This window comes from Aquarana catesbeiana, linkage group LG09, assembly GCF_042186555.1.
Source record: "Aquarana catesbeiana isolate 2022-GZ linkage group LG09, ASM4218655v1, whole genome shotgun sequence".
Classification (NCBI taxonomy): Eukaryota; Metazoa; Chordata; class Amphibia; order Anura; family Ranidae; genus Aquarana; species Aquarana catesbeiana.
Genome location: NC_133332.1, coordinates 18,327,688 through 18,342,250, shown reverse-complemented (window position 1 = coordinate 18,342,250; position 14,563 = coordinate 18,327,688). Strand labels below are relative to the sequence as shown.

Genomic DNA, 14,563 nt, shown 5'->3' with positions numbered 1-14,563 from the left:
CTTCTCTTGGAGCACAATTATAGGAAAACATCTAAATACTTATCTGAAATGCATACCTACCTTCAAAAATCATTTTTAATTGGCTCAGCCACTTTTGAGCTTCCATCATCCTTGCCAGATGCCCTGACCTCATTTTTGAAGCAATTTAGCCTGGTCAAGGACCTGTGATTGGATAGTGATGGAGCAGCAGCTCACGGATGAGGTCATCCATGTGCTCTACTCCCAAAGTTCTGTGAGACGGCACTGTGCAAGGTGGTAAAGTTGGAATGGCTGACAAGCAGAATATTACGGTATGTTAATATAAAGAGTGGTTGAGGTGTTTTTTACTAAATACATTTAAGGATTTTTTCACTTATACCTATTTAGATTAAATGGTCTTTTATTTCTTCCTATACCTATTCTAGATTAAACAGTCAGCTCTAAATAATGATATTTTAGACCAGCCTTTATCAACTTTTTTAACCCCAAAGGAACCCCTGAAACACATTTCAGGTCTTGGCAACCCCTGCTAGAACCAATTCACTGGAAGTCAATGGATACATTTAACTTACATTGGTGGCCAATGAGAAGATTACGCCTTACAGAGGTGGTCAGTGGGAAGCATGCCCCTTGTATTGGTGGTTAGTGATAAACATATCCCTTTCATTGGTGATCGGTGGGAAGAATGATCCTTACTTTGGTGGTCAGTAGGTATAAAGCACCTCACATTGGTGGCCAATGAGAAGAATGTTCCTTACATTAGTGGTCAGTAGGAAAAATGGTCCTTACATCGATAGCCATTGAGAAGAATGCTCCTTACATTGGTGGTCAGTGGGAAGCATGCCCCTTGCATTGGTAGTCATTGGGAAGAATGCACCTTTCATTGGTGGCCAATGAGAAGAATGTTCCTTACATTAGTGGTTAGTGGGAAGAATCCTTCTTACATCGTTAGCCAATGAAAAGAATGTGTCTTACATTATTGGTCGGTGGGAAGCATGTTCCTTGCATTGGTGGTCAGCGGGAATAATGCTTCTTGCATTGGTGATCTATGGGAAGAATGTTCCTTGCATTAGTGGTCAGTAAAAAGAATGTCCCATACATTGGTGGTCAGTAAGAAGAATGCCCCTTATATAGGAGACCTTATATAGGTAACCAGTGGGAAGAATGCTCTTTACATTCGTGGTCAATAGGAAAAATGCTCCTTATATTAGTAATCAATAGGAAGAATGTTCTATACATTGGTGGCCAGAGGGAAGGATGCTCCTTACCTTGCTGATTGGCTGGAAGAACAATCCTTACGTTGATGGTCAATGGGAAAAATAGTTCTTACATTAAATGTCCTTACATTGGTAGCCAATGAGAAGAATGCTCCTTCCATTTGTGGCCAATTGAAAACCCTTACAGTAGTGGTAAAAAAAATATCTTTTGCTGTCATGCAGCTGGCTCTACCAAGTGGCTCTGGCCTTGGAACTAAGCAAGCACAATCAGCCACAGCTCAAGGAACGCCTAGCAACCTCTGGGGAAACCCTAGTTGAGAATGTCTGCTTTTCGACAAAGGTGGAGTTTGACTGTATTAGCCATCTACAGGCTCCTTATAGCTTTTGTGGTCCCAGGCTCTGTTCCTGAGCATCATGTAGTTGTGGGTGATCCCACTAACCTTGGGATAGCTTCTGTCCAGCCCTCACTACTCTTTTAATGAGCAGAAAATGTGATGGACTTGGGAAGAAAACATGTTACATTGACATATTCATCCTTCTTTCCAATGAGCCGTAGCAATATGTTAGGTCTGTCCTTGAAGTGATGCTGCCATGTCCACCAAATCAGCCTCTTTGTGACTACGAAATGTCCCGATCCTTTGCCCAGGCTAAGTAAAGGCCATGCCTTTGATAAGCAGCCTCACTGCCTACAGACCACCTTCATTCAGCATGGCAATACAAGAAGAGCCTCAGTGGCCAAGTTTCGGAATTTGACAGTTTAACGACAGGTGCTTGCAGTTTACTAATGATTGCCGACATGACAGGTTCACTTTAAGTTAACCATTTTTTTTTTTTCTGAGCATTGGGAATTTTTGATCTAAAACAGAGTAAAACAATAGCACCTGCTTGCCATTTTGTTTATCACGATGCAACAGAAATATTTATTGAAAACCAGGTGAAGCTTTGCCTTCAAATGCTCTACATTGTGAGATCAGCGACAAATCTATTGCCAGGATTACCTGGGCCACCCTTGTCTACATACTGCAGATGTGATAGCGCCTCACTCCCTATTCATTAAGCCAAAGTGGATAACGCTGCGGCTTTACTTCCTATCCCCGTTTTTCCCACTGTGCCGGGCGGCTGCAAACACAATGTAAAGTTGTGGATGTATTTTCATGCATAGTCTGATCCACACTTATCAGCTCTTCCTGTTGACACAGACAGGATACAATCTAAATTGATTTCTTTCTCAGCAGTGCGTCCGCCTGTGATGGCGTTGTTTAGATTATTCCGCGTGCTGGGTTTTTGTTTTCTGATTTTCATAGAAGAGACTTCATTCGGTTGTGAAAACAACTGTTTACTGTGGCTCATCTCTCTTCCCACCGCCCATGCTAAGGGATTACTTCTAATGCTGTATTTATATAATGTTACATTGTATACTAAAACTGCAATTCAGATCATGGGGAAAAGAAAAAGCTGAGGTCAGATGTGGGCGGATTATAGAAAAAAGGCCCTACAAGGGCTCCCATGTAAGTCCTGTGTCCATTGTAAGTGTAAAGTGTGATGTTTTGGGACTACTGAGAAGCCCTTTCTTGGGCATTAGTGACACAGTGATGATAAATAAAATGTTCTCTTTTGGGCTTTATGGTGTGCTGGTGACATTTTGAATTTTTAGGCTTTTTGACTATGCTGTCCATCTGGTCCCCCCAATGGAACCCACGTTTGTTCAAGTTTAATGCTGTAAGGAGAGCGCTGGATTATATGAACTTTGACTAGGCATTAAAAAGGTTCAATTGGTATTCTTAGGACAAGTGTAATAGGAAGGAGGAACCAGAAGAATGGAACGCCAGTTTTTTTTTTTTTTGGCAATCTTGAATAGCAATCTGACAATTGGGGATTCAGAAACAATAACGCTCTAACACTAGGGGATCCTGGAACAATGATGCACTGACACTTATGCCGCGTACACGCGGTCGGAATTCCAGCCAGCAAAAGATTGAGAGCATGCTCTCAATTTTTCGGTCAGTAAAAGTTCCTATCCGAAAATGCGAAATCCGAAATCATCTGCGGCAGTTCCAACGCACAAATTCCCTACGCATGCTCGGAACTAATTTGACGCATGCTCGGAAGCATTGAAGTTCATTTTTTCGGCTCGTCATAGTGTTGTACGTCACCGTGTTCTTGACGGTCGTAATTTCAGCAAACTTTTGCGTGACCATGTGTATGCAAGGCAAACTTGAGCGGAATCCCGTCGGAAAAATCGTCTTATCTTTTTCCAACGAGAAAACCGACCGTGTGTATGCGGCATTAGGGGTCCCACAAAAATATCATAATGGCAATTGGGGGTCCTAGAACAATGGCACAATAATGCTAGGGAGTCCCAGATAAATGACACTGGGAAGATCCAGAACAATTATACCCCAATACCAGCCCCGGGACCAAATCATCCAGCACCCAGGGCAAAGATTCCAAATTGCACCCCCACCCCCATTTATTATGTGTGAGCTTAGGAGGAGGAGGGGAAGAGAGCGCACAGCCTGCACCTCTTCCTGGCTCTTTGATGATACTATCCATCTGGTTCGCCATGTCACCCACGTTTGTTTTGGTTTAAAGTGATTGTAAAGCCTTGATTTTTTTTCTATAGAAATAACAAACATATTATACTTTCCTGCTCCGTGCAGTGGATTTGCACAGAGCAGCTGGGATCCTCCTCTTCTCAGGTCCCTCTTTGGTGCTCCTGGCCCCTCCCTCCAGCTTGCTATGGGGCCACCCGAGCCGAGCCGCAGCTCTGTGTCCATTCAGACATGGCGCCCAGTTTGACCCCGCGCCCTCTCTCTCCTGATTGGCTAACTGACTAATTTATTGACAGCAGTGGAAGTCAATGGCGCAGCTACTGTGTCTCAGCCAATCAGGAGGGAAAGTCATGGATGGCCGTGGCACTCGTGGACATCACTGGAGAGAGATGGGGCTCAGGTAAGTATTAGGGAGGCTGCTGCACACAGAAAGCTTTTATCTTAATGCGTGGAACCTGGAAGCTGCTCATACCCTTGAGGTTCTATGATAATGACTTATTAAACTCCGGGTCCTAGAATATGGACTTACTGACACTTGGGGCCCTGGAATAATGGCACACTGACACTTGGGGCCCTGGAATAATGGTACACTCACACTTGGGGCCCTGGAATAATGGCACACTGACACTTGGGGCCCTAGAATAATAGCACACTGACACTTGGGGCCCTGGAATAATGGCACACTGACACTTGGGGTCCTGGAATAATGGTACACTCACACTTGGGGCCCTGGAATAATGGTACACTCACACTTGGGGCCCTGGAATAATGGCACACTTACACTTGGGGTCCTGGAATAATGGCACACTGACACTTGGGGTCCTGGAATAATGGCACACTGACACTTGGGGTCCTGGAATAATGGCACACTGACACTTGGGGTCCTGGAATAATGTCACAATAAAACAATAAAACATTTACATACAGTGCCTTGCAAAAGTATTCACCCCCCATGGCTTTTTACTTATTTTGTTACGTTACAGCCTTTAGTTCAATGTTTTTTTTATCTGAATTATATGTGATGGATCAGAACACAATAGTCTAAGTTGGTGAAGTAAAATTAGAAAAATAAATACATAAAAATAATTTTCAGAAATAAAAAACTGATAATTGGCATGTGCGTATGTATTCACCCTCTTTGTTATGAAGCCCATAAAAGGCTCTGGTGCAACCAATTACCTTCAGAAGTTACATAATTAGTGAAATGATGCCCACCTGTGTGCAATCTAAGTGTCACATGATCTGTCATTACATAGACACACCTTTTTGAAAGGCCCCAGAGGCTGCAACACCTAAGCAAGAGGCACCACTAACCAAACACTGCCATGAAGACCAAGGAACTCTACAAACAAGTAAGGGATAATGTTGTTGAGAAGTACAAGTCAGGGTTAGGTTATAAAAAAAATCCAAATCTTTGATGATTCCCAGGAGCACCATCAAATCTATCATAACCAAATAGAAAGAAAATGGCACAACAGCAAACCTGCCAAGAGACGGCCGCACACCAAAACTCACGGAACGGGCAAGGAGGGCATTAATCAGAGAGGCATCACAGAGAAATAAGGTAACCCTGGAGGAGCTGCAGAGTTCCACAGCAGAGACTGGAGTATCTGTACATAGGACGACAATAAGCCGTACGCTCCATAGAGTTGGGCTTTATGGCAGAGTGGCCAGTAGAAAGCCATTACTTTCAGCAAAAAACAAAATGGCAGGTTTTGAGTTTGCGAAAAGGCATGTGGGAGACTCCCAAAATGTATGGAGGAAGGTGCTCTGGTCCGATGAGACTAAAATTGAAATTTTTGGCCATCAAAGAAAACGCTATGTCTGGTGCAAACCCAACACATCACATCACCCAAAGAACACCATGTTTTTCAGCAGTCAGGACTGGGAAACTGGTCCGGGTTGAGGGAAAGATGGATGGTGCTAAATACAGGGATATGTGTGTGATTTGAGGCTAGGATGGAGGTTCACCTTCCAGCAGGACAATGACCCCAAACACACTACTAAAGCAACACTTGAGTGGTTTAGGGGAAACATGTAAATGTGTTGGAATGGCCTAGTTAAAGCCCAGACCTCAATCCAATAGAAAATCTGTGGTCAGACTTAAAGATTGCTGTTCACAAGCGCAAACCATCCAACTTGAAGGAGCTGGAGCAGTTTTGTAAGGAGGAATAGGCAAAAATCCCAGTGGTAAGATGTGGCAAGCTCATCAAGACTTATCCAAAGCGACTTTGAGCTGAGTTAGCCGCAATAGGTGGCTCTACAAAGTATTGACTTTAGGGGGGTGAATATTTATGCACATTGACTTTTTCTGTTATTTTGTCCTATTTGTTGTTTGCTTCGTAATAATAAAAAAAAATCTTTAAAGTTGTGGGCATGTTCTGTTAATTAAATGATTCAAATCCTCAAACAATCCATGGTAATTCCAGGTTTTGAGACCCCCCCCCCCTCTTTTTCATGATATTCAGGATGGGGGCGCAAACTTTCCCTTGCGTCCCATTTAAAGTCCTAAGTTCGCTTTTACCCCCATTGCTTGGTTTTGAGACAACAATGCACAAAAAATGCCCAATGGGGGGGGGGGGGGGGTAAGTCCCATTCCATAACATATCCCTCTCTATGGGTTTGTTCTCTGTGGGTTGATCTCATAGTGTTCTGTCCATCCTAATATCTTCTCTGATCTGCAGCCATCAGTCCTACCAAACACCAGAGGCGATAAATCAGTCAGTACGTTATTTACAAGTGCATTGGGCAGTTACCTGATAATCATTCCATCATACCATTATCTTTTTTTCCTCTAAATAATAAAAGTTTATCACTTGTTTTTACAGCGTCTTTTGGTTATTTAAACGCTTCCCAAGATGAACGGCTGACCTGTGCATCACAGACAAAAATGGATCACAAAACAAATATACGACACAGGTAAAATGTTATGAGAAGGATATTCCATCTCAGCCCGAATGTCCCTGAGGCGATGGGAGAGCTCCAGCAGGTCATCTTCTCTATTCTCATCAAACACTTTCAGCTGAATATCAAGCTCATCATTCTCCTTTTCTTTTAGGTGCTGAAAAAGAAGTTAGAAGAAAATATCAAGAACAAGGACAAACCACAAAGTCAGAGATCTGACATGAAAAGTGGAAGAGAGAAAGAAAAAAAAGAATGAGAGAGAGAAAGAAAGAGAGAAAGAAAGAGAGAAAGAGAGAGGGAGAGAGAGAGAGAGAGAGAGAGAGAGAGAGAGAGAGAGAGAGGGGGGAAGAGAGAGAGAAAGAAAGAGAGAGAGAAAGAATGAGAGAGAGAGAGAGAGAGAGAGAGAGAGAGAGAGAGAGAAGAGGGAGAAGGAGTGGAGAGAAGAAAAGAAAAGAAAAAGAGAAAGGGAGAGAGGAGTGAGAGAGGGAAGAGAGGGAGAGACGGAGGGAGAAAGAGTGGGGGAGAAGAAAAGAAAAAGAGAGAGAGGGGGGGAGAGAGAGAGAGAGGGGAGAGAAAGAAAGAAAGAGAGAGGGAGGGCGAGAGAGAGAAATGGAAAGAGAAAGAAAGAAAGAAAGAAAGAAAGAAAGAAAGAAAGAAAGAAAGAAAGAAAGAAAGAAAGAAAGAAAGAAAGAAAGAAAGAAAGAAAGAAAGAAAGAAAGAAAGAAAGAAAGAAAGAAAGAAAGAAAGAAAAGAAAGAAAGAAAGAAAGAAAGAAAGAAAGAAAGAAAGAAAGAAAGAAAGAAAGAAAGAAAGAAAGAAAGAAAGAAAGAAAGAAAGAAAGAAAGAAAGAAAGAAAGAAAGAAAGAAAGAAAGAAAGAAAGAAAGAAAGAAAGAAAGAAAGAAAGAAAGAAAGAAAGAAAGAAAGAAAGAAAGAAAGAAAGAAAGAAAGAAAGAAAGAAAGAAAGAAAGAAAGAAAGAAAGAAAGAAAGAAAGAAAGAAAGAAAATAAAAGAGAAGAAAAGAAAAGAAAAGAAAAGAAAAGAAAGAAAGAAAGAAAGAAAGAAAGAAAGAAAGAAAGAAAGAAAGAAAGAAAGAAAGAAAGAAAGAAAAAAGAAAGAAAGAAAGAGAGAAAGAAAGAAAGAAAATAAAAGAGAAGAAAAGAAAAGAAAAGAAAAGAAAAGAAAAGAAAAGAAAAGAAAGAAAGAAAGAAAGAAAGAAAGAAAGAAAGAAAGAAAGAAAGAAAGAAAGAAAGAAAGAAAGAAAGAAAGAAAGAAAGAAAGAAAGAAAGAAAGAAAGAAAGAAAGAAAGAAAGAAAAATAAATAAAGAAGGAGAGGCAAAGCTAGAAAGATGCTAGGAAGAGGGAGAAAGGAAAGAGAGAGAACAAGAGAATAGATAGATAGATAGATAGATAGATAGATAGATAGATAGATAGATAGATAGATAGATAGATAGATAGATAGATAGATAGATACATAGATAGATAGATAGATAGATAGAATTAGATAAGTGTGGGGGAGGGGGACCATTGTAGATAGGAAGCTGTCATAGATAGTAGTGGTAGAAATATTGTTATTATATACATTCAGCGCCCAACAAAAGTGCTAAAAGTCCAGCATTCAGATGAAAGCTTGAACAGCACAATCCAGATCCTTAATAAAAGAACGCACTTCATTAAGTCTCTCACACATTTTATGGCCATTAAAGATTTTACTTAGTAGCCATTTTTAAATGTGCCTTTATAAATTATACAGGAGATTTAGAAAGTTACGCCTCACATTTTTGTCCACACAACTAACACAATAAACTGATACAATGATGATGTTTTGTTACACTTGCTGCCTTCTGCAATTTTCCTTCTTTTTTTTTTTCACTCTTAATACTATAATTAAATAGTTAGAATGATTGGAGTATTCGGTTATTTGCATATCTTGTACATGCGCTGCCAGTCAAACGTCCGTCACAGCGAGGAACGATGTAACCCACATTCCTAACGCTCATCACTGTTTTTAAAATGTGATTCAATTATTTATGGTTTAATAAAGGGATGTTACTATGGTCACAACATTTTCTGCCACGCCGCAGAAATTATACAACTGATTTAACGCTGCCGCATAATATGGTAAAACGGTAGAAGGTTAAAGGGGAACTCCTGTCAAAATGAAATATCAGGCAATAAAGTGACTCTAAATTACACTATATTTTCAAAAGTATACGCACATGAACTTTAATGGCATCCCAGTCTTAGTCCGTAGGGTTCAATATTGAGTTGGCCCACCCTTTGCAGCTATAACAGCTTTAAATCTTCTGGGAAGGCTGTCCACAAGGTTTAGGAGTGTGTCTATGGGAATGTTTGACCGTTCTTCCAGAAGCGCATTTGTGAGGTCAGGCACTGATGTTGGACGAGAAGACCTGGCTCGTAGTCTCCACTCTAATGCATCCCAAAGGTGTTCTATCGGGTTGAGGTCAGGACTCTGAGCAGGCCAGTCAAGTTCCTCCACCCCAAACTCGCTCATCCATGTCTTGATGGACCTTGCTTTGTGCACTGGTCCAAATCATTTGGTGGAGGGGGGGGATTATGGTGTGGAGTTGTTCTTCAGGGGTTGGGCCTGGCCCCTTAGTTCCAGTGAAGGGAACTCTTAAGGTGTCAGCATACCAAGACATTTTGGACAATTTCATGCTCCCAACTTTGTGGGGACAGTTTGGGGATGGCCCCTTCCTGTTCCAACATGACTGCGCACCAGTGCACAAAGCAAGGTCCATAAAGACATGGATGAGTGGGTTTGGAGTGGAGGAACTTGACTGGCCTGCACAGAGTCCTGACCTCAACCCGATAGAACACCTTTGTGATGAATTAGAGCGGAGACTGTGAGCCAGGCCTTCTCATCCAACATTAGTGCCTGACCTCACAAATGCGCTTCTGGAAAAATGGTCAAACATTCCCATAGACACACTCCTAAACCTTGTGAACAGCCTTCCCAGAAGAGTTGAATTGGTTATAGCTGCAAAGGGTGGGCCAACTCAATATTGAACCCTACGGACTAAGACTGGGATGCCATTAAAGTTCATGTGTGTGTAAAGGCAGGCGTCCCAATACTTTTCACAATAAAGTGTATATTCTAACCACTACTAAAGGATATGCAAACCCTAAAAATGAACTCTCATTTGTTGCCATTTGGTAAAATACCATTAAAGGAGTTTTGTTCTATGCAAAAAAAAAAAAAAAAAGCAAAAAATTAACTGTTGATCTGATGGGGACCCTGATGTAAGGGGGTGGGGGGGGGGCTCTGATATAAGTTGGAACTCTGATGGGGGCTTATTCATTTATAAAAAGCTCATTTTTTTTGTCCCCTGAACATTTGTAAGATATAGGAGGTGGCCCTCATACTCAAAAGTTTGGAGACAGACCCATCTCCTCTACAATTATACTTTCAATGATCGACAGAGAGGGGGAAAAAAAGAATTGCAGATAGTTAACTTATTTAAAAAAAAAAAGAAAAAAAAAGAAAAGAAAAGTTCATGTGTGTGTAAAGGCAGGCGTCCCAATACTTTTCACAATAGAGTGTATATTCTAGTTAACTTATTTCAAAGAAAAAAGAAAAGGAAAGGAAAGAAAAGAAAAGAAAAGAAAAGAAAAGAAAAGAAAAGAAAAGAAAAGAAAAGAAAAGAAAAGAAAAGAAAAGAAAAGAAAAGAAAAAGAAAATCGAATTTTACAGCCAGAACTCAGCAGGCCACCTGAGAGTTTAAAAAAAGAAAAAAGCCGACACCAGGCATTCTACATGAGTGAAACTGTATGTGACACAGAACACATTTAACATAAATATATCCCCAAGTTATTCAATTAAGGAAACAGACCATTTTATGGTCAACTCAATTTAAATTGTTTCCTCGGCACACACTGCTGGAAACAATAACGTTCAAGAGAATGTGCGGTGAACTTGGAGAGGGGCACCATGAACGCCGCAGCTGGGATCTGACCTGGGGCTGCCAAACGTCTTTGCCATGCGTCCGCTCGAATAAGCTTTAATTCTTCCCCTGAGCATTGGTCCACCAAAAAAAAAAAAAAAAAGAGGATCACAGTAAGGAAAGGGCTATTGTAATACTTCTTTAAAGCTGAATTCGTTTACTGCTAGGTGACAAGAGAAGGGGTGACATAATTTGATGTCTAGAAGGTATGGCGTCTAGATAGTGAAGGCTTCTTATACAGAAGTGCTTGATTGTAAGTTAGAGTGACTCTGAAGGTCCACCTAATGGTGGTTTAAGGGTCGAAGGTCCACCTAAGGGTCTATAGTCTTTCACCGTGAAGACATCATTATATTTTAGCTAACAGCGTCTAGATAGTGAAGGCTTCTTATACGGAAGTGCTTGATTGTAGGTTAGAGCGACTCTGAAGGTCCACCTAATGGTGGCTTAAGGGTCAAAGGTCCACCTAAGGGTCTATAGTCTGTCACCGTGAAGACATTATTATATTTTAGCTAACAAAGAGAGAAAAAACATAAAACATCCCTCTCTTACATGACTAAGCCCCATTTATATTGAGCATGGAGCAATTTTGAGTCATTACTAAGCCTCGGGTTCCATACAGGGGCTTCTTTGGGGCAGGATCAGGTATTCTTGGCTCACAGACTTTTATTCTGGGAGTGCCTAAAAAACACGTCTGTTTTTATATGCTTTTTTTCGTGTGCTCCCATACAAGTCCATGGGACCAAAAAGATCATATTCTGCTTCAAAAAGGAGCTCATATAACTTTTCAGGCTTCAGGCGTTGAGCTACAGGAACCTCAATGCTTAAATGTGAGCAGGGACAACTCTAAGGCCTCATGTACTCTGCCGCTGCTAAACGTGAGTTTAGGTGCTTTTGGTGTTTTTTCTGCCAAACCCCCCTGAACTCAACTTGATTAAAGCCTATGGGGTTGAATTACTAAAACTGGAGAGTGCAAAATCTGGTGCAGCTGGTTTTAGTAAATAATCCCCCCATGTGTCCATGTACACAAATGCCGCGTACGCACGATCGGACATTCCGACAACAAATGTTCGATGGGAGCTTGTTGTCAGAAATTCCCACCGTGTGTAGGCTCCTTCGGACATTTTTTGTCTGAATTTCCGACAACAAAAATTTGAGAGCTGGTTCTCAAATTTTCCGACAACAAAATCCGTCGTCGGAAATTCCGATCGTGTGTGCACAATTCCGACACACAAAATTCCACGCATGCTCGGAATCAAGCAGAAGAGCTGCACTGGCTATTGACCTTCATTTTTCTTGGCTAGTCGTACGTGTTGTACGTCACCGCGCTCTTGACATTCGGAATTTCCGACAACATTTCTGCGACCGTGTGTATGCAAGGCAAGTTTGAGCCAACATGCGTCGGAAATAAATCCAGGATTTTGTTGTCGGAATGTCCGATCGTGTGTACACGGCAATAGGCTTTCATCAGAATTTCGGAGAGTTTAGGGGCAGTTAAACGTCCCTCTCCAGAACAAAGAATAATCATGGCCAAAAAACACCAAAAGTGGCAAAAACACTTGTAAGCTAACGTAAACGTGCCTAAGCGGTAGTTGGGTTTAGCGCTTGGGTGTTTATTAGTTCAATGGCAAGTACTCTGGCCAATGAAATTAATAAACTCCAAGGGCTAAATGCTGCAAAAAAAGGGCTAAAAAAAAATGCGGCACTGCTTTTTTGCCGCGTTTAGCATTTTTCTTTTGCCAGGAGAGTTAAGTTTAAGGGTGGTCAGAGTATATGTAGCCTAATGCTGCATTCACAACTGGGCATTTCCAATCACTGGCAGAAACCGCATCACATGATGCGGTTTGCCGCAATTTATGGCACCACAATAATGGCAGACTCACACTGCATTTTTAGGTGCCATTAAGCTAAATGGCATCTAAAATGTGCATGGTACAATTTGTCATTTTACTAGAGCGTTTTGAAATCACGGGCAGAATCCTGGCGATTCTGTCCGCGGTTTCAAAATGCCCATTTATCCGCTCTAGGTGCCTGGTGACCATTGCCAGGTGAACAGAGTAATTCTAAAGCCGACAGCTGTCCCCACAAAAAAAAGGTAACGGGAAATCTTCCAGTGAGAACACTTATTCCAATGACCAATGTATTTCCTCTTATGCCGCGTACACACGGTCGGATTTTCGGCCCGCAAAAGACCGATGAGATTTTTTCGTCGGAAAATGCGACCGTGTGTATGCTCCATCGGTCTTTTGCTGGCGGAATTCCAGCCAGCAAAAGATTGAGCGCATGCTCTCAATTTTTGGGTCGGGAAAAGTTCCTAGCCGAAAATGCGATCGTCTGTGGCAATTCCGACGCGCAAAATCCCTACGCATGCTCGGAAGCATTGAACGTCATTTTCTCGGCTCGTCATAGTGTTGTACGTCGCTGCGTTCTTGATGGTCGTAATTTCAGCGAAATTTTGCGTGACCGTGTGTATGCAAGGCACACTTGAACGGAATCCCATCCGAAAAGCCGTCATATCTTTTTCCAACGATAAAACCGATTGTGTGTACGCGGCATTACTTCCTGTTGTGCCTCTTGAAACAAAAAAAAAAAATACCCCCAACAGGACAAAGGCAGTAAAAGAACTAGACAATGGTTTCAACAACACACCCCCCGCCCCCATTAAAAAAAAGTTGCTCTCTGGTACAGGGTTAAATTGTTTACCAACTAAAACTTCTTATTTTAGTTTGAGTAAGGAACACTTATAATTCCGGCGGGGTGTTTAATTACAATCCATGCTCCTGTTGGGAGGGCATGATGGGAGATCCCAAATCTTGACAGCTGTCCCAAGAAAAAAAAAAAGAAGGAAATCTTCCAATGGGCACACCTATTCTGATGACCAATGGATTGCCTCTCATTTCCCATAGTGCCTCTGGAAACGAAGGGAAATCTCAACAGTACAAAAACAGTAAAATCCAAAAACAAACAAGATGGTGGTTTTAACCATCTCCACCCCTTCCCATGTCCCTGCTGGGGGAGAATGATGATAAATCCAAAATCTGACTGCTGTCCTAAGAAAAAAAGGAAAGGGAAATCTTCCAACAGGGGCAACTATTCCGATGACCAATGGATTTCCTCTCATTTCCCGTCATGCCTTTGGAAACAAAGGGAAATCTCAACAGGACAAAGACAGTAAAAACCAAAAACAAGCTAGACGGTGGCTTTAACCATCTGCCTTTTCCCAAAGCAGAAACAATGTTGGTTTCTGGTTAAAGGTCAAAGTGAATCTCTAGCTAAAACTTTTTGTTTCTGGATGGGATAGGAAAAGGTTAAAATCCTCAAGAACAAAAAGGAAAGATACAGTTTCCAATGGGGGGCACCTATTCCAATGACCAATGGATTTCCTCTCATTTTCCATCATGCCTTTGGAGACTAAGAGAAATCTCAATTGGACAAAGACATTAAAAACCAAAAACACGCAAGATGTTGGTTTTAACCATCCCCACTTCTTCCCAAAGTAGAAAAAAGTTGCTATCTTTTACAAGGTTAAAGGGCAAAGTCTAGCTAAAACTGTTTGGAAAGGGTAATGAAATTACGATAGAACATGATGATAAATCCAAAATCGGACAACTGTCCCAAGAAAAAAAGGAAAGGGAAAATTTCTAATGGGTACACCTATTGCGATGACCAATGGATTTCCTCTCATTTCCCATTGTGCCTCTGGAAACAAAGGGAAATCTCAACAGGACAAAGACAGTAAAAACCAAAAAACTAGCTAGACGGTGATTTTAACCATCCCCACCTCTTCCCATGTCTCTGTTGGGGGAAGCATGATGATAAATTCAAAATCTGGAAAGCTGTCCCAAGAAAAAAAGGAAAGGAAAATCTTCCAACAGGGGCAACTATTCCGATGACCAATGGATTTCCTCTCATTTACCGTCATGCCTTTGGAAACAAAGGGAAATCTCAACTG

The 14,563-nt window shown here is 41.5% G+C and overlaps 1 protein-coding gene across 4 annotated transcripts in view; it reads right to left on the bottom strand.

Annotated features, from left to right (window-relative positions):
* Positions 1-14,563, bottom strand: part of DIAPH2 (diaphanous related formin 2) — a 1,573,862-nt gene that overhangs the window by 1,104,240 nt on the left and 455,059 nt on the right. For all 4 annotated transcript variants that reach the window (XM_073598133.1, XM_073598134.1, XM_073598135.1 and 1 more), the window contains one exon: positions 6,691-6,809. In XM_073598133.1, the coding sequence (XP_073454234.1) occupies positions 6,691-6,809 (119 nt within the window). The remainder of the gene's footprint in view (positions 1-6,690; positions 6,810-14,563) is intronic.